The following is a 21,878-nucleotide window of genomic DNA, read 5'->3' on the forward strand; positions in this document are numbered from 1 at the left end:
TTTGTAGCAAAGAGCAAATCCCCTCATTTCCTGAGTCCATGGGCATCTGGTTTTATAATTCCAGGGCTTACTCACGTTTATGAGATGGGAGTTGGGCCATGCAGTGTGATGAATGAAACCTGCAGGATGTGGCGTGCCTTTCAGGCAGGAAACTTGCTTACCTGAGTGTGTCTTCTTTGGGTAGAATTTAAGATTTGCATGGACTTAAAAGCTTTTGCACAGCAAAGGAAAACATAAACAAGATGAAAAGACAACCCTCAGAATGGGAGAAAGTATTTGAAAATGAAGCAACTGACAAAGGATTAATCTCCAAAATTTACAAGCAGCTCATGCATCTCAATATCAAAAAAACAAACAACCCAATCCAAAAATGGACAGAAGACCTAAATAGACATTTCTCCAAAGAAGATATACAGATTGCCAAGAAACACATGAAAGGATGCTCAACATCACTAATCATTAGAGAAAGGCAAATCAAAACTACAATGAGGTATCACCTCACGTCAGTCAGAATGGCCACTATCAAAAAATCTAGAAACAATAAATGCTGGAAAGAGTGTGGTGAAAAGGGAATTCTCCTGCACTGTTGGTTGGAATGTAAATTGATACAACCACTATGGAAAACAGTATGGAGTTTCCTTAAGAAGCTAAAACTAGAACTACCATATGACCCAGCAATCCCATTACTGGGCATATACCCTGAGAAAACCATAATTCAAAAAGAGTCATGCACCACAATGTTCATTGCAGCACTATTTACAATGGCCGGATCATGGAAGCAACCTAAATGCCCATCGATAGACGAATGGATAAGGAAGATGTGGCACATATATACAATGGAATATTACTCAGCCATAAAAAGAAACAAAATTGAGTTATTTGTAGTGAGGTGGATGGACCTAGAGTGTGTTATACAGAGTGAAGTACGTCAGAAAGAGAAAAATAAATACTGTATGCTAACACATATATATGGAATCTTAAAAAAAAAATGGTTCTGAAGAACCTAGGTGCAGGACAGGAATAAAGACACAGATGTAGAGAATGGACTTGAGGACACAGGGAGGGGGAAGGGTAAGCTGGGACGAAGTGAGAGATATAGATTATGGTGATCCTTTGTATAATTCCTGGTGCAAGTAGGTACCAAATGTTTTCTTTCGGTTTACCATACTTGATAACCGTGCTAACTTAAGGCAACCTTACTGACTTCCATGAGACCATCTAGGCAGGCATAGGGTAGGAATATGTTTTGAATTAAGGATCCCTCCACTAGTTGTGTATAATGGACCTTATGTTTGCAATAACCAACAGTTAGAAGTGGTTAGATTTTTTATTATTGTTTGCCTACTGACATTTGGAATTTTATGCACTACTTATGTACTAGAAGTAGCTAATTAATTAGGAGAGCAGAAACATGATTCAGGTTCAGGAGGAAGAATGGGTTAGGAGAAACAATGCATAATTTTTCAAGATTTGATACAGAAATCTCCATTGAAAACAATAACAAAACAAAGCAAAGTACTATTTTTATCAGTTGCAATCTAGAAACCATGGTAGGTGGTGCTGTGAAAGGCTGCCCTGTCAGAGGCCTCAGTCCTCGAAGTCACCCAGGCTCTGAGCCCTCACTAGGAAAAGCATCAGTCACTTCCAGAAAACATTATTCAGATCCAGTGGCACACCTGCAGTGGGACAGACTCTGGTGGTTTTGATTACCACCAATCAAAAGTGATGGAGCCAAAATGGAAAACAGACCCTCAAAAGTGGTCAGGCAGGTGAGGAGGCCTCTGCTGCAGGACCAGATGGAGGAACTTGGTCAAGCCATCAGCACTCTTTGGTACAGGATACATGTTTGCAGCAAGACGGGAGGAAGGGTACCATCAAAATCAGGCCCTCTCAGCATGAGGCTAGGTGATCGTGGACTTGCCCACCAAGGGTTGGCAAGCTAGGATGAGGATGGTTCTGTCATCCTTGAAAAAAATAAACAAGAGTGCAAGTATTATTGTATTAAGAATTAGTACAAGTATTGATCTTATTACTTTCAGAGGTGTTAGCAAGACAACCGTTATGGGTGGTAAGCCACAGGAGGACGATGGCTGTGTTCTTACTATTTTTATTGTTTTCCTCTTGCACAGAGTACCCGGGGTGTCGCACAGACACTGCGGGAGCCCGACGTATAAGGCTCAGTGAGAACATTTGCAGCCCATTAGAGAGCTAAGTGGGTTCCTTATGATCCAATAAATATATGCTATAAATTTAAATAGCTTTCAAAATGTTTGAAAAAGAATCCTTGGGTGAGATATTCATTATAGACTGGCAAAAGAAACGAGGACACTGTGGAGTACAGAGTATAGTTTAAAACCAGTTCTTGGCTAAAGATTTTGTCGGTCGGTTCCAACTTGTGGGTTTTTTTCCCACGCCACCAAGCAATTCTCCAACACCAACTTGGTGTCCAACAAGTCAACTCAATTCCGACACTGTTCACCCAGAGATAGTATCAGATATGACAGGTGGAGGGCTCAGTCCTGCAAGACTCTCCCCTTGAGCCCCACTTCAGATGCCATTCTGAAGTCCGGGTAGTCACCCATGCTTCTGACCTGTGGGCTACAGGTGGGACATTCCAAGGTCCGTTAGGTTCATTAATTGGCTAGAGAGGCTCACAGAACTCAAACATTTTACTTATTAGATCACTGGTTTATTACGAAGGACACAACTCAGGAAGGGCCAGATGGAAGAGATTCCCAGGGCAAGTAGGGCAAGGTATGGGGAAAGGGCATGGAGCTCTTTCTGAGGTGGGTACGCTCCCTGAACCTCCTCTTGTTCACCAACCCGGAAGCTCTGAGAGCTCCATCCTTTGGGGCTTTTATGGAGGCTTCCTTATAGGCGTGACTGATGAAATCATTTGGTCATTGGTGATGGATTCAACCTTCCTGGAGGTCAGGGTGGTGGGACTGAAGGTTCCAACCCTCTAATCACATGGTTGGGTCCGCTGAGGACTAGCCCCCATCATTAGGTGAGGTCCAAAAGTCACCTTATTAACATAACAAAAGACACCTGTATTGCTCTCATCACTTAGGAAATTTCAAGGGTTTTAGGAGCTCTGTGACAGAACAGGGACAAAGGCCAAATATATATTTCTTATTATAAATCACAATATCATAGTGACAATGCAGGTTGCTGATTTAAGTAAGATAAAGCATCGTGAAAACGACAAGGAACTGTCGGGGTTCCTGCTCTGAAGCCCCAGCCCACCCAGGCCTCTGCGTCACTTAGGTCCCCAGATTCTTCAAGAGCAGCCAGAGGTCCTCAGTTTTATATTATGTCTCCTGATCTTTCTGATGCCAATTTTTTACACTGTGCATAGGAAACAAAACCTGCATGTGAAACTTCACCCAGCAGTCAGATTGCTCGTTGCTACCCATGACTTAAGTATTGCTGCTGATTTCAGGAATAGAAAACCGCCACACACTGTCACTCTCAGAACTAGAACTCACCTGGATAGACTTCAGAGCATTTTGTAACACATTGGTCAACAGGCACTGTCTCCATCCTCCAAGTGTTACTGTTAAATACGTCAATTATGGAAAATCTCCTGGCACGCCCCCCCCCACCCCCCGCCCCAATACAACTGCTATGTATTCACCCACTGATTCCTTCCTCCCTTTATTTATTCATTCATTCCCTCGGGCCCCTGCAGCTCAATGGCCCATAGAATTGCTGCCCTGCTACTAGACGGACGCATTGACCATTTACCATTGTTTGAATGGCTTCTCTGTGCCAGGCACACGGCCTTGTTCCTTGGCACTTACAGGCACTTTCAGTTAACTTACAAATGCTCTCCACTGATAGTCTCAGTTGGCCTCACAGCAGCCCTGTGAAGTGAGCAGAGGAAGTGTTTTTCTAGCCACCTTATAGGTAAAGAGGCAGAGGCTGAGAGGCAGGGCCTCACCTGAGACCACAGAGCTGTACCCTTCACCTTCACCTGACCATCCCACCACCTGGTACCTGGGGCCCCCTGCAAGGGTGTGACATTCAACTAAGCATTGGACCAGTCTTGGAATCCATTTTGCTCCAAGATACTTTAATTCTAAATCAGCCTATCATTTTATGGCGTGTAGGATATTGTATCAAGTGCTACAAAAATACCGTCTATTCTTAAAAAGCCGTGTCCATCTTATACTTTTGCACCTCTAACCTATTATAAAACCAAGTATTAGAAATGACATGTTATAAAGGTAGTTTCAGATGGTATGAACAGGGAAATTCATTTCCATCAAACCTACTTCTATGGAGTTCTGCTGAGGATCAGCCTTTCTAGGAACCACAATTTAAAGTTTATGAAAGAAATGAGAAAGCTTGGTGATAATTTTCTGATTCTATGTTCTGCCCCAGGAAAGCTTTGCTTGCTTTCCTACCCCTCTTTTAACCTCATCCTTGCCCAGGACCATCCTACATAACACCTGCCAGCCTTTTCGCAGCACAGCTCTCAGTTTAATTCTCAGCAATTTCCAGGCCTAATTTTTTTTTTTCCCTGTGTATCACAGATTCCTCTTTGTGGTATTTCTTCTACCTGAGAATCTTCTTCCTTCCTTCCTATTTCCTTCTGATTTCTTCCTTTACACTCCTCTCTGCCCATCTCCCTTCCTTCCTCACTTCCTTTATCTTACTCCCCTCTTCTTGAAAATTCATCACTGTTGGGGAGAAAGCAAGTTTCCTCTGACCTTCTAGATTCTTCTGACCAGTCTAAGAATTAAATTGACGTGACACAGATTAACAGGAGAAAATCCAACAAAAGTTTAATAACATGTATACGTGAGAGGGACCCAGGAAAACTGAGTAACTCACCCAAGTGGCCGAAACCCTCATCTTAAATACCATCTTTAGCTAAAGATGAAAGAGCATGTTGAGGGTAGTGGTTTGAGACTTCAAAGGGGAGGAAAGCAATTGACCTGGAGATAGAAAAGCAAATCCTTGGTAAATAAGTGTTTGCTGGGCCTACAGAGACAATGGGACCCCGAGGGGGCTCTGATCTCTAGGCCCTGCTGAGTTTCTCCCACCACACTTAGCCCATATTTTTTGCTGATATCTCTGGAGATATCTCTATTCCAGGAACAGGCCCTCCATCTAAATGTTTTAGGCATTTAGGGGGAAGGTCAAAGTTTCTTCCTGAGTCTATTGGGTCTTCATTGTTTTCAGCTCGAAATAATCCACACGCCAGAAAGACATTTTGGGGTGGGAAGTTTTGCTCCCCTGCCCCATGTTTTTTCTCGGATGCTTGACTCTATGTGAATTTTTTGCTTCTTCTAGCTCAGAATATGGGCACAAAGGAATAAGGCCAGCACAGTGTTTTGTAGCCCATGTAAAAGACAGTAGAACAATATCACATAGTTTACAGATTAAAATGACCTAATTCTATCTCGGTGGAATCCATGTCTTGCTTATAAACCCGCCATTCCAAGGAAAACCAGCAAATCTACGTGATGCATTTGATTGCTGTGTTTTCCATCTGGGAACCTGATTTGTGTGACAGACTGAGTAGTGTGCACTTAGCCGGACAGCTCCCAAGGGACTCCACATGCGATGCGGAGATTTTCTGTATATGCTGTTAGAATTGAAGTTAGCAACGACTTCTACTCCATTTTCTTCAAGCTTCTGATCATTCATTTATTTTTCTTTAACTTTTTATTTTATATTGGAGTGTAGTTGGCTAACAATGTTGTGATAGTTTCAGGTGTACAGCAAAGTGATTCAGTTAAACATATACACGTATCTATTCTTTTTCAAATTCTTTTCCCATTTAGGTTGTTGTACAACATTGAGCAGAGTTCCCTGTGCTATCCAGTAGGTCCTTGTTAGTTATCCATTTTAAGTATAACAGTGTATACATGTCAGTCACACACTCCCTGACTATCCCTCCCCCCACCCATCCCCCCCAGATAGCCATAAGTTGGTTCTCTAAGTCTGTGAGTCTGTTTTGTAGATAAGTTCATTTGTTCTCATCGTTCATTTATGATGGGAGTGGAGAGACTCCCCAAATATAACAAGTTCAAACCTAAAATGGGAGGAACACCAAGGATGGGGACTTCGGCAGAAATGGAGAAGGGAGCACACCTGGCCCACTCAGGTGTTCAGATTCCCAGTTGCCCTCCAGCTGGGGTGGCTGGTTCCAGTAACCACATGTCTTCTTCTGCAGTGTGGCACCATGGACCAGGGCCTATACGTGAACCTGACGGAAAGGAACCTGCAGGATGCTCAGAAGTTCATCCTGATGCATGAGGTGGTACAACCAGTGACTGCAGTGCCCTCCTTCATGGAGGACAACAGCCGCTTTTCCCACGTGGCCGTCGACCTGGTGCAGGGCAGGGACGCGCTCATCCACATCATTTATTTGGCCACAGGTAGGAGCTCGCCCTCCTCTGAGGAGCTTTCTATCATCTCCTGATTTTGTGTTTTAAATTCTAAACATGAGATCTCAGTGTCAAGCTTTGGGCCTGTCTTCTTTCCTCCAAGCAGCAAAGCCCAGGATGCTTCCTTATCTTCGTCATCCTCCGAAAATAATCTCATCATCTTTTTTCACTGTGTTAGTTATAATTTTTATTGGAAAACCAATGCCTGATTTCTTTCTTTCAATTTCATTGAAGTATAGTTGATTTACAATGTTGTGTTAATTTCTGCTATGCAGCAAAGGGATTCAGTTATATATGTGTGTGTGTATCCTTCTTTGTGTTCTATTACATTATGGTTTATCACAGGATATTGAATATAGTTCCTGGTGCTATACAGTAAGACCTTGTCGTTTATCCATAATATGTATACTATTTTGCATCTGCTAATCCCAAACTCCTAATCCTTCCCTCCTTCAGCCCACCCTCCCCCTTGGCAACCACAAGTCTGTTCTCTCTGTCTGTGAGCTGGTTTCTGTTTCATAGATAAGTTCATTTGTGTCGTGTTTTAGATTCCACATATAAGTAATATATGGTATTTGTCTTTCTCTTTCTGACTTACTCTGCTTAGTATCATAATCTCTAGGTCCATCCATGTTGCTGCAAGTGGCATTATTGCACTCTTTTTTATGGTTGGGTAATATTCCATTGTATATATGTATAATCATATCTTTATCCATTCATCTGTTGATGGACAGGACGTTTCCAGGTCTTGGCTATTGTAAATACTGATTTCTTAACTAGTATTTCTCAACTACTCATAAAATACATCTTTTCTTGGAAAGACCATTTTAATTCAGATAATTTAAGACAGTGAAATTTGTTAGAGGACATTGTCTGGTGAAATATTATCCTGAGATTGTCATATGATTTCCAATTGGTTTACAAACAGTGCTCACAGCAATATATTCCTGTTGTAGGATTGTAGGTAGAAGCATTCTGAAGAATATGTTTGGGGGCATAAATAAGAAAATATTTTACAGAAAACACAGGCAACAATGCTTATCAAATTATCAGTGACAACTAGACCTCTTCGGTTTCCACAGTAACTCACCTGTTGAAGGCAGGTTCCATCTCTGTTCATTACGTGAAGAGTGCTGGGTGCCCTAGGCTGGCCTCATGGCTGGGTCTTAGTTTTATAAACTTGCCCAGCTCTTTCTTGCTTCAGGTCTTCCTGTATAGAAAATCCCACTTTGTGAAGTCCACCCCATCCCTACATCCTCTGTCCAGTGTTTTGTATAGTTGGCACTTTTTCATAGAACACAGTTTCCACTGTTGTTGTTAATAATATCTTATATCCATCAGTTGGTTAATTTTATTTACAAAGTTGCTAAGATTTACTGAGCTTTTACTATTTTGCGGTTCATCTGAGTGCTGATGAAGTGAGATGGTGAGCAGACCAGCAGCATCTTTCTCTATATTCCTGCGGGGACAGCACATAACGAACCAACCACTAAGGAAATCGTGAGAAGTGATGCCAAGCTTATGCAGTGGGTGTGACTAAAGTGATGTGGTAGGAGAGCCAGGAAGTCTCCTGTGCTTGGCCGATGAGGTTAAGCTGAGAGCTGACCAAGGAGGAAGAGCTGGGTTTGCACAAGGAGGGACACAGCCAAAGAGCCAGATGCAGCAGTGGTCAGCTGTGGCCGGTGCTGCTGTGTGGTCAGCTCAGCTAAGGACAGAGATGTGACCATTGCATCACCAAAGGAGGCCACTGGTGCCTCTAAAGGTCAGTCTGAGGGAGGAGTGGGGGACAGGGAGGGAGCATGGAGGAGGTTAGGGGGAAACAGCTACCATGAGCAAGGCTTCCGGAAGCTATTCAGTGAAGGCCTGTAGAAGATTGATGTGTTAGCCCGAGGGGATGGGACCTCAAGTCTGTTTTAAGAGCAGATAAGGAATTACCATCACAGTGTCTATCTTGCTCACCAGAGTCTAATAAGGAACCATGACCCTTTTTCTGCTATTTTCATCTTAATTCCCCCATAGGGTGTGGTACCTTGAGGAATGAATGAAATGGACATTTCCAAAATTTTCCTATTTTATTTTCTCCCATAAATGTTCTGGTTGATGCCACAGAGAATAGAGTCCTCTTGGAAATCTAGGAGGCTGTTGAGTTCCTCATCAGTACTTGGAGGAGGGATGGTGAAGGGAGATGGGCTGGTCCTGAGCAGGCCTGGGCAGGTCAGCACAGAGCAGCCTATGACCTCAACTTGAGAAACCTGACCTAGTCCACAACCAAGACCATGGGAAGGTCATGTTTGTTTGCATTGTACTTATTGGTTTGTAGATGGCCATCTTCTTGCTGTGTCCTCACTTGGTAGAGAGAGAGATCATCTCTCTCCTGTCCCTTATAAGGGCACTAATCCCATCATGGGGCTCCACCCTCATGACCTAATTACCTCCTAAAGTCCCCACCTCCAAATATCATTGCTTTGAAGATTAGGGCTTCAGTGTGAATTTTGGGCCTCTCACATTCAGTCCATAGCAATGAGCAACTTGTTCTGTCAACTTAAAACATGGCCACTGGGATAAAATATTTGAGGATTTTTATTACAAACAATATGTTTGAACAGAATCTAAATCAAATTCCAACAGAACAACTTAGATAAATTACCAATCTGAGATTAAATTATAGTCAGCATCTGTGACTTTTTAAACAGTACAGCCTTCTAGAAACTTGCTTGCTCAAGTCTGTTTTGAATGATCTCATGATTGGGCTGCTGCTCTTCCCCTCCCCCTCTGGTTCCCATCCCCTCCCACGCTAAAGCTAGGGGATTAGCTCAGCCTGAAGTAGCTATGGTTACCCCAGGCTGTCTGATCCTGGCTCCAGGTTTGCAGTTCTCATTCTGATAATGATAGACTGCAAGCCACTCACCAAATGTGTCCTACAGAGATTCATCTGCAGACCTGATTTGTTGCTTTTGTTTTAATCTGCTGCCTGTTTGTAAATTCAGTCATGGCATAGCAAGATGTACTAACAGCAATCACAGGATGGGATTGTGGAGAACGATGCCATACATAGAACTCTTCTGCAGTTTCCATGACTGACTAGTCAGGTTGTTTGTTAAACTCAAGGGGAAGGGGTTTTGCAGTGGGTGAAGGCCCCTTCCAGCAGGGAAATAACCATGGATACATGGGGTCCCGAAGAGAGCCCTGCTCCCAACCACATGAAGGGACTCAGGGCAGACATGCAGAGTTCTCCTAGCATCTGGATACATAGATGTTATTTAAGTTTGTTTAGGCTGGTTTGATGATTCTAACTTTAGGACCTCTTAAAGTACAAAGTTCATGTCTCAACCAAGTTCTGGATCTTTTCATTTATCTCTTATAGCACTGATGAATACATTTTGAAGGTGATCTCTTCTTTTACAAGTTTTAGTTCAGAATAAAATTTAGCTTTAAAGGATGTTATTTTTAATGATCCAGCAAATAGCTTTCTTCTTTATTTCCAAGGCACTGAAATGTAAAAATGGAATATTAGAAAGAATATCCAAAAACGCCAGTCTGTTTTAACTAAACCAGCTAAGAGCTGAACAAACTCCTAACAAGGAGGGATGACAAAGATTACAGAATTTGACCTTTAAAATTCAGAAGGCTGATGTTTATGTGGCCTTTTGTTTATATCTTGCCCAAGTAGTTTACGTCAAGTCAAACCTTGGATGCATTTGATGATAAACTGTGTCCACATGCTGTAACTCATTCAGGAATTAATAAGTGCTCAGCCGACAGAGCATGAGGGTAACATTCACAACCAGGGAATGTGAAGATGGAATACTTCCTAACTTGCTGATAAAATCAGTTTGATAGCTTGGGTTTGGGAATCAGGTTTTGTGATAACTTATTTTCTCTCACCTGGACTTTACTTGAATAAGCACAAATTGGAGAACTCCTATCCATGGCCATTTGAAAGCTGGTTAATTTTATTTGTCAGTATTATCTAAAAATTGAAGTGAAAAAACCTCTGTTCATTGTGCAGTTCACTTTGCTTCTTGCAGCTGGAATGGCATTTCCCTGCTGGCCACCAGGGAAGGCTGTTTCACTCAGGGGCCACCCCCCTGAGTGAAACAGCCTTTTCCGGCCCCCTTCTGGTCTGTTTTCATGCTACTCCCGTCTCTCTCCTCTTGGAAATCCGGCCACGGTTAGGCACATTATCTGGGCCATGACTGTGCTGATACTTTGTAAGTTATTCCTTTGAAGGTCTTCTCAGAGCAGGAGACAAAATGGCAATGGTAACTCCTTTAGGATATTTATGACTGGAGATCTATACATGGCTGTGTCTTATATCCAAACAGCTGCCCAGTGCCTCTCTACAAAGATAAAATTAGCATCATGTTGACCATCCGTGTATTCTGGGAATCTTGACTTGCGGAGCCCTGTCTCGTCTGGCACCTCTCCCTCTGTGATATTCCTTTGCCAGCTCCATGTGTTCTCTCTGCCCCTCACCTATGGCTGTTGCTCTGCCCTTAGCTATGGTTGTTCTAATTCTATGGTATCTCCCTGGAAATACCATTCAGTTTCAGAGTTTCTACTGTCCTCTCTAGGGTGAAATATGTTACTTTATTTTCACTTGATCTCAATTCCAGTGTGCCTACCAATCTGCCCCTTCTCCCATATGCTTTCTTGTTTTTGTTCAGGTACCACGTTCTATAGTTTTGAACCCTCTGCCACCTCTGCTAACCATTTATTTTATTTTTCCGTAACTGTTTATTCCCTTTACTCAAACCCTTCTTATTTCTGGAGCGCTATTTTAGACCAGTGTCTGTTCAACGAGGACATGGCTAAGACTCACCTCGAGGGCATGAGAAATGTGGGTTCCTGAGCCCAACCCCATGAGATTCTGATTCAGCACAGAGAGTAGGGTGTTTCTAACAGGATCCCAGATCAACTCAATGCTGGGCATTTCTGGTCCGTATTTAAGTACTGCCGTTCTAGAGGGAATAATAGTTTTGTTTTGTTTGTTTCTTTTTTTTTTTTTAATTTAGAATCACTTCTCTATAATAAATGTACCTTCTCTCTCTCTGTGCTTGGATTTCTAATTGTTTGTGATGCAGATATAAAATCTGTTATCCAACATGAGCGGAGCAGACATGTTTACAGTTCATCTCTGTAGTTGCTGGTATGATTTGCTAACTAGTTAGCAAAACAGATGTGACTTGATTTGAAAGAAAATGTTTTAGGATGCAGCAAGCTGATACAGAATGACTACAATATATCAGGTTAAAAAAAGTCAGAAATCATATGTAATAGAACCTGGTGGTCTAGGCAGGGACAGGCAAAAGTACTAGGAATGATTTCTCTGAAATAAAGGAAGAATTGAGTCTGTACATTTCAAAACACACCATATCTGAGCAATATTGACTCAGAATAAAGGAACACTGAATGTAGTCAGGTTAAGTCTTTAAATTGCAAAAGTAAAGAAAGAATTATTCAGGTACTCAGGAGAACAAAATACCTACAAATGGAAAACAATGTTAGGTGGCTCCAGAACACCCTCTGACTGCATAAATATGTGAAATGTGGTCAAAAATATTCTGAAAAAAAAAGAAAATATGAATCAAGAGTATTATATTCAACCAGCAATAAAGAAAACAGGCAGACATGCCGCAGAATGAAAATCTCAAGCAATAGAATAAATATCAGGAGTGTCTTTTACAAGCAAAAACAAGGCTAATTACTGGCTAGATTCAGCCAAACAAATGATGGAGAAGCTTTGAGAAAGAAAGGAAAACAAAATAAAACAAAATAATGGAACACTCAAGACCAGATTTCAAGTAAAGCAATATATGTAAACATTGGAGGAAAATTGAATGTGACTCAAGAGTTTCATTCTAGGCTAATCTTTCCTTCAAAAATAAAGGTACATGGAGAATTTAGGGATATAGCATCTATCAAAACAGAAAACCCTGATTTCTAGTGAAAGAAGAATATCAGAATGGAAATATCAGGAAAGAAGTTGTGGAAAAAGAGTGGGTGGTGAACTGAGGATCCATTTTAATTTCAGATGAAAGAAAAATTAAAGTGTCCTATAGAACGTGAAGGGCTCTGAGAGCTGGTGAAGCATCATGTGTACAGAGCACTCAGAGAAGGTCCATGAACTGGACATGTCTTAAGCCCCTCCTCAGATTTCCTTGGCCTTCCTTTCTCCTGGACCCTCAGCCTTTTGCTCCATCTCAGCTGTCACCTGGGCTGATAAATGCCTGGGCAGGACCATGAGGTTCTTCCCACTGGTGCTGACCAGCTGATTGCCACGCCCTCGTGCCACTTCTGGACATGGAGGAGACATCACACCACTGGCCTGGGATATAGCTTCTCAAGCAGATGCTAAAGGATCTGGGAGATACAACGCGGAAGTGCAGGGGTATTAACTCCCATGAGGCTAATCTCAACCAACAAGAGGCAGGATATGGGAAGGAACCACCTAATAAATTCCTTTCTCTTTTTTCCTTCCAATGGGCTATTCAGGAACTCAATGGGTTCTTCACGTAGCCAAGCAGATATCTCTTTGTGGCTCAGCATACAGGAGTAGCCCATGGTGACCCTTCACGCGGCACTACTCCCCTCTTCCTGCTGTATCTCTTCCCTCACTCACACAGCCCTGGGGTTGTACCCCTAACGATGCATCAGCTTCTAATCCTTGCTTCATACTCTGCTTTCTAGGCAATCACACTAAGGAAGAATTCACCCAACCATGCAGAGTTGTCCGGTTACAAACAAAGGCAGGGATAAATGGTATATGCTCTATAGACCATAGTAAGGCTTTAATACAAATATAATAATAATAATGAGGGAGGTACAGACCTCAGGTATTGCCTTGAACTAAAGTACATAAGACTTAAGGACCCTAGGGAAATCTTTACAGGCACCAGAAATTAAGTAATACATTTACTGTTGTCGTTACGATTATCTCCCTTAATATTTATAAGCAATTTGTAACTACCTAAGTGTCACAAGCAAACACTAATTTGTGAAAATCTGGGACTTCCCTAGTGGTCCAGTGGTTAAGACTCTGCGCTTCCAATGCAAGAGGTGCGGGTTCAGTCCCTGGTCAGGGAAGTAAGTTCCCACATGGCCTTCAGTGCAGCCAAAAGAAGTATAAAAAAAAAAAAATTGTGAAAATCCTATAGGGGAAAGGTTTTTTACAATCACTCCAAATTCTGTCCTTTTCACTGGAAATTGGAAATCCAAACCTAATCTGGATTTTCTCTATATGTGCCCATTTATGTAAGGCGTTCCCTAGGTGAAAGGGAGCATTATGTCATTCTAGTGCTTATTTGATAAAACTTAATGAATTTTGAGTTTAATGATAAAGTAATTGTAATGAATAACAACAATGTAGGAAAATTCCAGTTACCTGGTGTTATGGTTAAATTGTGTTCCCACAGAGGATATGTTGCAGTCCTAACCCACCAATAGCACAGAATGTGACCTTATTTGGAAATAGGGTCTTTGCAGATGTAATTAGATAAGATTAAGTCATACTGGAGTAGGGTGGACCCTTAATCCAATATGACTGGTGTTCTTATAAGAAAAGGAGAAAGACACTCACAGGAGAATGACATGTGACAACACAGGCAGAAATTGGATGTGGCTGAAAGCCAGGGACCACCACTGATGGACAGCCACCACCAGAAGCTGGGAAGATACAAAGAAGGATTTTACTCAGTCTCCAGGGAGCATGGCCCTGCCAACACCTTGATTTCAGACTTTTAGCCTCCAGAACAGTGAGATGATAAATTCCTATTGCTTTAAGTCATTTAGAACATGGTATTCTATTATAGCTGCCCCAGGACACTAATCCACCTGGGTATACTTTTGCACTTTGCACCTGATCTTGCAGCCAATTTAAAACGTTAGCCTGGCTTTCTCCTGCTCCCCTGACATTTCTCAATGTCCTAAACCTAACAAACAAAATTAGTATTTTATATTAGGATCTGATAAATTCTATGAGTGTATTAAGCAGCATTATCTATTCATAAATCCTCCAGGATCTTAAGTCAATATTAGAAAACATGGGATAGATTTTATACTTCACCTAATATTATATAATATATTGAGGATATGACTTTGTATTTATGCATATTTATAAATACAGTAATAATCCATTCATTATTCATAAAAAAAATACACCACAAAAACCAAAATCAGTATTTTAGTATTACTTTATGTCAGGCCCAATTAAAATGAAAAATCTGTTGATTGAATACAATTTAATATATGCCAAATCACTTAAAATGGTATAACAACAATTAATTGTTTTGTTTTACTAAATATAGGAACCTTAATTTTTACTTTTTAATGTGTTTTGGTTTTAAACATGTTTTCTGAGTAATTTTAGTACTTTATGCCTAGTTCCCCAACCACAAAATAATCTGAAGTTATACGCTAATTAGTAAATGTCCCAATTTACTCTAAATTGATGCAATCCACTTCTGCCTTTAGAGAGGACATTTAATCAGTAAATGTCCCAATTTACTCTAAATTGATGAAATACACTTCTGCCTTTAGAGAGGAGACAATTTTGCTGTTTTCTTCTCCGTCTGCTTTCTCTCTCCTGCCTTTCTTTGTTTTAGACCCATGTAAATCTTTCATTCTGTCTTTCATGTTTCACATGATCAGGATTGACTGACAGTTGCCCCAGGTAGTAAAGTGTTGCAGTCTGTGGACGAAAGAAATACAAACTATCTCTCTTCACCTCATCTTTTCATATAAATCCTGCCCGATGTGCATTTTTGATATAACCTCTTTAGATGTCATGGCACGTCCTGCATCATGTTCCCAGGCCTGCTGTCCTCCTGTTTCTACAAAATTCTAGTTAGTATATCATTGTTTCTCTGTGAAATGATGTCATAACGCCAAACAGGTTTTGGCAACATCCACCCGATGTCCCAGGTTTTCTTGTTTTGTGCATTATAGATCTCCACTTCTGCAGAGAAACATTCAGACCACTTACTGTGAGGAATTTCCCTGGGGGTCCAGTTTTTAGGACTCCAAGCTTCCACTGCAAGGGGTCTGGGTTCGACCCCTGGTCGGGCAGGGAACTAAGATCCCACAAGCCATGCCGCGGTAAGGCGAGTCTAATGTAGATCACCATTGATTGGAATGCATAATTTAGAATATGTTTTTGCAGATACTTTTATCCTGGAAATTCAGTTATGAGAAGACTCACTTGTCTGCCAATGTGATGATGAACCTGCAAGTGTTATTATAAAAGAACTTTTCTAGTTGATCTTAAAAACCAACATCTCCATAGGTAATAAATCTCCCAATTAAATGGCTACTTCATCCTCATTCATTTCATTGTCTGGGACAAAACACATTAAATACATTGTACAATTATTACCAACACTTGTTAACTACTTCTCTTCATACGAAACTTGTTAAAAGGGATTTTATCTAAAAAAAAAAAAATATATATATATATATATATATGTAATCTTAGCAGTTTAACAAAACTTACGTATATTATCTTGCAGCTTCTGTGGGTCAGAGCCTGGACTTAGCTGGGTTATCTGCTCAGGGTCTCACCAGGCTGCAGTTGAGATGTTAGGTAGGACTGCAGTCTCATCTGAAGGCTGGACTGGTGAAGAATCCACATGCAAGCTCATTCAGGCTGTTGGCAGAGTTCATGTCCTTGTGGCTGTGTAACTGAGGGACCCAGGATTTTGCTGGCTCTTGGTAGAGGCCACTCTCATGTCCTACAGGCTGCCTGAAGCTCCTTCCCAGCCAGGCTTCTCTGTCAAGGCTTCAAAGAGCCTTTCTTCTCAGGGAAGGTCCTGCCCCTCTTTGAAGACCTTTCGCCTGATCAAGTCAGGCCCACAAAGGGTAATCCCACTGTAGCTCAAAATCAACTCATTTAGGATCTTAATGACACCCGCAGAATCCCTTCACTGTTGCCACATAATGTCACCTAATCACAGGAGTGACATACCATCATCACAGGTTGGGCCACTCAGGAAGAAGGTGTACATATGTGTGTGTGTGTATATATATATATATATACACACACACACACACACACACACACACACACACACACCCATGTAATTGTGGAGCCACTCTAGAAATTTGCTACTACAGGAAGTCTCTTGAAACACCCACCCCATACCTGCTACCCACTCCCACCAAACAAACAAACCAACAAAAGAGCTCCTAAATATAAGTTTGCTTGTGAAAGTTTCAAATTAAATATAAAATGTTTCTCCTTGGGGCAAACATCTACACTTTGAATTACTAGGGCTGTTCATATGTAAAGGGAAAAAAACATCTCTTGCTCTAGTTTGAGCTGCCTAGTTGCATCAATTATTTGTTCTGTGCCTGGTCATCTAGACCCGGCTGAAGTGCTCATGGCAGAATGAAGTCATTTTTCATTGGCTCCGGCGCTCCATGAGCTAATGTCTGCACTGGAAAAAAAAAATCAATAATGTAGAAGTGAAAGGCAGGGGGGAAATGCCATATATTCTATGGCATTTAACAGATAATTCCCTCACAAGCCAAAAACAAAAAAACAAATGAAATATCTTACAACATTAAAAATGTAAGGGCCATCACCATGTCTGCCTTCTCTCTCTCTTCCTTCCTTTCTTTGTACTGTGACCTTGAGGCGTGGGCCTCTCCTGACTATAGAGATAAACACACACCCTGTCAGGAGAATCCTTCTAACATCGCCCTACAGGCGGGGAGGCGACTGCCTATCTCCCCCAGGTAGTGCTGCCTCTCTGACACCCAGTTATTCCAGGACTACTGGGGAACTCTCAGGATTCCCACAAGAAGAGCCTGTCGGACGCTTGAGGTTGACATGGACCTCTGTGAACACACAGGATCAAGTTGCAGTTTTGTGATTCCTTTGGGAATGCAAGGAAGGGACTCTTAGGACTCTCCCACCCCTCCACATTGCTGGTGAGCATTAAAGTAATCTGTGAAATTGCCGTCAACTGGCCCACCACTATCGTTCTCTAAGCTGTTAAATCAGAAAGCGACATTTCTTAGTACCATAAAGTCTGGAATGATTTGATTCTGTTTATGATGTGTTAACAAATTGAATCTTTGCACTAGGAAAACTCGGCCAGAGTGCTGGCCCCTCTCACTTTTTGAAAGGAACATGGTCTTCAGAGTAAATCATTCTAAAATTATTTCGTCTGACATGCAGGAGGACATGGTAATGGAAGCTTTGCAAAGGTGTCGGGTTGCTTGGGCCAAAGTGGACCCACATCTGATCACGGCAGCAAATTACTTGTAGGATTGTTTACACCTTGGCTTTGACCATCTACCTTTTTCATTCGTCTAAGCACTTTCTACCTTCCTTACTGGCTTGTATATATATGACCCTTGCCTAACAATGATGACCAAGCATTACTAAGCAGATTTAGGCCATGGCCTCCAGGTAATTAAATTCTAAAGCAGACAGCAGTGCACACAGAAGGACCAGGAACGAATAAGTGCAGTCTCCACCGAAAGATGAAATATCATTAGCAATGACGTTATATACAGGCTTTCTTCCAGAAGTTGTTACACAGGAGAGTGACTGGAAGAAAAAAACACCCCATCATTTCTTTGCAGAGGAGATGTGGGTAGAGAAATCCCTTAGTGCAAAAAGGAAGAGATTTGACAGACCTAGGAGTAAGAGAGCACTAAGGTACAGGGGGCGAGGTATACCTGCTAATATTATAGTTCCCACCTGGAGCCCATTAAAGGAAGTGGTAAATTAACCCAGGTGGAAGGAATTCATCCTCCCACTAGGATGCCTGCAGCAAACTGGGATTGGTGCAAACAGTTGATAGTGGTGTGATTATTGACAGTGCAGGTTTGCAAACAAACCTGTGTGGGTGTGGGAAGCGGTATTTGTCATTCGCAGAGATGTCAACATCAGAATTTCTTTTCATTTATTTCTTGCAAAAAAATTGGATAATCCCACGGTGCTATTAAAAAGCTGTCCAATTATTTGTTTATAATATTTTCATCCCCCTTTCCTCTTTGAAATATTGAAGTGGCCAAATCGATGTTTCTGAAGTAGGGTATTTTATGGTCTTTAAACAGAATTGTCTTTCCAGAAAGATGCTGCAGAGGTTCTTATCAAGGAACCATACAATTCTTATAGTGTTAAGAATGGAATAATTTTTAAGCCAATGTCCCTAGGGGCAAATGCTCTTCCTACTTGGTCTTATCTGACTTACCTGTTGGATAAGTATTTCCTCAGAGAAGCTGAGGACGTGACTTTTGCTAATGAGACCTTGTATGAAGAATCAAGGCAGCCCAAACCTAACCAACTCCTAAAGTCAAGAATATCAGAAATTATAATTATGTACGAAGTTACTCTTGTAGACCAAAGAAAAGTGAACATGAAGGAAAAAAGTACCTTCCCCCGTTGTGCATTGGCTGATAGTAAATGCTAAATCAATGCTGAATAAATGGGTAGATGTCCATCTGGCCATCCAGCCATCCTTCCAGTCACCAAGCTCCACTGTCATTGTGTTAACTAAGCCCAAATATGAAAGAAAGAAGAAAAAACACTCTGAGCTTTTTAACCATTTAAGAGCATTTAATGCAAATTAACTTTTTGACCAAGTGAATAATTATCATCACTTTTTTAATTTCTGAAGGCTACAAAAGCTTAACTCTGCTTGAAATTTTTAAGGCATTTTGAGATTAAAACAATGTTCAGAGGGCAGTTCTTGTTATCTACTTTTAGTCTAATGTTGCCCTCCAACTGAGTATAATGAAACTGATTAAATATGTAAGTTTTTCTATTTGAGGAATTAAACTTGAGTGGAGAGAAAGGAAAAGAAAATTTGCTCAAGATAGGTGTTTTTTTTCTTTAACTAGAAAATATGTGTTAAGCATTGTTATCATGTGAGGCTAAAATATTGAGAATTATCTATAATGAGTAAAAGTTGCTTACAATGATCCTGAGCTAAGACCAGTAGAAGTTGGTCTTCACACCCCCAGAACAGATATGAGGTTTTCATGCCCTCAATTTTCATGTATTTGTGTTAATGATACAAATTTCAATAATTGTCTAAATATTCAAAATCTGTTAAAAAACGAAATCCTTACCTGTAGTATTGGAAGTGATCTCAAAGATTATCAGCGTAGGCATTGAATGTAGGCCCTCACTGGTATAATCAATTAATTTTAAAAATCTGATCTTGACCATAGCAAAGGAACACTGGTTCAAAGTGAAAGATAGCCCCATTGGCAGAGACCTTGACTTGTCCTTGGTAAACTGGGTCTTTAAAAGGCAGTCTTCACAATGCACTGTTGCTCTTTGAGTTAAACTTTAATTTTCTGTTTTAAATTAGAAATTGTATTGCTTACATAATGTTGGCTCTTTTTTTTTTTTTTTTTTTTTATTGTGGGCAGCATTAATTTCTCTCTGCATGGACTGGATAAGAGCCAGTTGTCCTGGTCTTCATTGAATTGCTGACCTGTGATGATTCGCCTGCAGCTTGTCTTCAGGACCCTCTAACTTTCAAAGCCGGGGTTCCTTAACCTGTACCTCTGGGTTACTCAGATTCTGGGGCCTTCCTGCCTTGAGCACCAGGTGTGCCAGGAACACGAGGGCCCGAGCCCAGTGCCAGGTCTTCTTTCCCTGGCTGGGCTGTGACCCCTCACCCAGTTTTAGTGACTGGGCCTTTGACATCTTATCTTGTGACCTGTGATCCAGTTTTCTCTACAGTGTCTGAGTTGCATCCCGTCTTCTCTGATATGTTCTCATCCCAGGAATCAGAGGGCCATTCCTGTGCCCTGTGGTTGGTGCCCACTCCCTCCTGCTCCAGACACTGACCTGTTCCCCCCTGGTCCTCTCTCTCTTGGTGTCTGATTGGGACCCTCACCTTGGCCTTCATGGTTGGAGGATGTACAACTGGTGTTGGAACCACACTGGCCCTCAGCCACTTGAATCCTAGTTCGGGGAATTTTGTTAGGACTCCTAATTTGTCTTCTGCCTGAGTAAGAACTGGACTGGGATGCCACATGGGTCACAAATCGGCACCCACAGAAATTTCGGGAGCTGCATCGGAAAGTCAGCGCTGAAGCCAGCAGGCCAGAGCCCCAGAATCTGCGTCGTTAGTGTGCGGCATGTTTAGTGGCTGAATACCCCAGCTTTTCATCTCAGGTAACGAGTCACAATGCAAGCCTATTCCCCCCACCACAGACATTTAATGACATGCATCATGCCCGCCCAGTGGAGACCAGCTGGGACTTACCTGCCCCTTGAATAGTTGGTTCCTTATTTCAGACTCCCAATGTCATGGCCTTGGAAGTCCTCCACTCTCCCCACAATTTCCGTTTATTAATTTTGAGCTTATGCTCACGAAGTCCTGTGCACTCTCAGGCAGACTGTGTTTCTCACGCTGTCAGACACAAAGTCGTCTCCTTCTCCAGATTGTGTTTGAAAAGAACAAGACACAGCAAGTATTGTGTGAGTTTAGAAGACGCCATGAAGGTTCCATGGTCACCGGGAAGGTTTATTGGCAGTTTGCCGCCATCTCCCTACCTTCTCTCTCCCACCCCTTTATCTTTTCACACTTTCTCAATAGGCTCCCAATGAAAATTCTACCCATATCTCATCTGGAGCCTTTCTTCCTTGACACCTCTCCCCATATCCGGTGCAGAGGGCAGATAAAAGGGAAGCGTGTCGGCTCCCATCTCAAGCTCTGTTCAGGACACGCTCCAGGGAATACCTGCCTCCATCCCAGAGGAATATTAGGGAATAGAAGTGTGTGCACCTTATTACATACTTATAATGCCTTTTTGTGTGTGTGTGTGGTACGCGGGCCTCTCACTGTTGTGGCCTCTCCTGTTGCGGAGCACAGGCTCCGGACGCGCAGGCTCAGCTGCCATGGCTCACGGGACCAGCCGCTCGGCGGCATGTGGGATCTTCCCGGACCAGGGCACGAACCCGTGTCCCCTGCATCGTCAGGCGGACTCTCAACCACTGTGCCACCAGGGAAGCCCTGCCTTTTGTTTTTAATACTCACTTCTATTGTAATATATTTGCATCTAAATTATCTTCCTATGGTATAAGCATGTGTGTGTGTGTGTGTGTGTGTGTGTGTGTGTGTGTGTATGTGTCTTGAGGGGGGTGTATAGCACATGGTATAAGAGATAGGTGTGTTCATCCACCTAAGAAGCCAAGTATGCAAAGGTCAAGAATTGCATTCTATATAGTAGTTTTCCATTTTTAAGTTTTTTTTGGGGGGAGAAATTATAGACTACTATTTTAGATATTTAGATATTAGATATTTTATTTTATTTTAGATATTTAGATATTAGATATTTTATGTATAAGGAGTAATAACATGGGCACACCAATTTACCCACCAGCCAAGTCACACAGCAGAGCTGCACAGGTGTTCTAAAGGCCCCCCTTTTCACCACCACCCCAAACCCATGCCCTCTTTCCAAAGTATTCACTACCCTGAATTTTGTTTTTATTATTTCCTTGCT

At 41.8% G+C, this 21,878-nt stretch overlaps 1 protein-coding gene across 1 annotated transcript in view; it reads left to right on the plus strand.

Moving 5' to 3' along the window:
• SEMA5A (semaphorin 5A) overlaps positions 1–21,878 on the plus strand; it is a 477,095-nt gene that overhangs the window by 337,528 nt on the left and 117,689 nt on the right. The window contains exon 11 of the mRNA XM_060009673.1: positions 6,188–6,392. Coding sequence (XP_059865656.1) covers positions 6,188–6,392 — 205 coding nt within the window. The remainder of the gene's footprint in view (positions 1–6,187; positions 6,393–21,878) is intronic.

Source organism: Delphinus delphis, chromosome 3 (assembly GCF_949987515.2).
Source record: "Delphinus delphis chromosome 3, mDelDel1.2, whole genome shotgun sequence".
Taxonomy (NCBI): domain Eukaryota; kingdom Metazoa; phylum Chordata; class Mammalia; order Artiodactyla; family Delphinidae; genus Delphinus; species Delphinus delphis.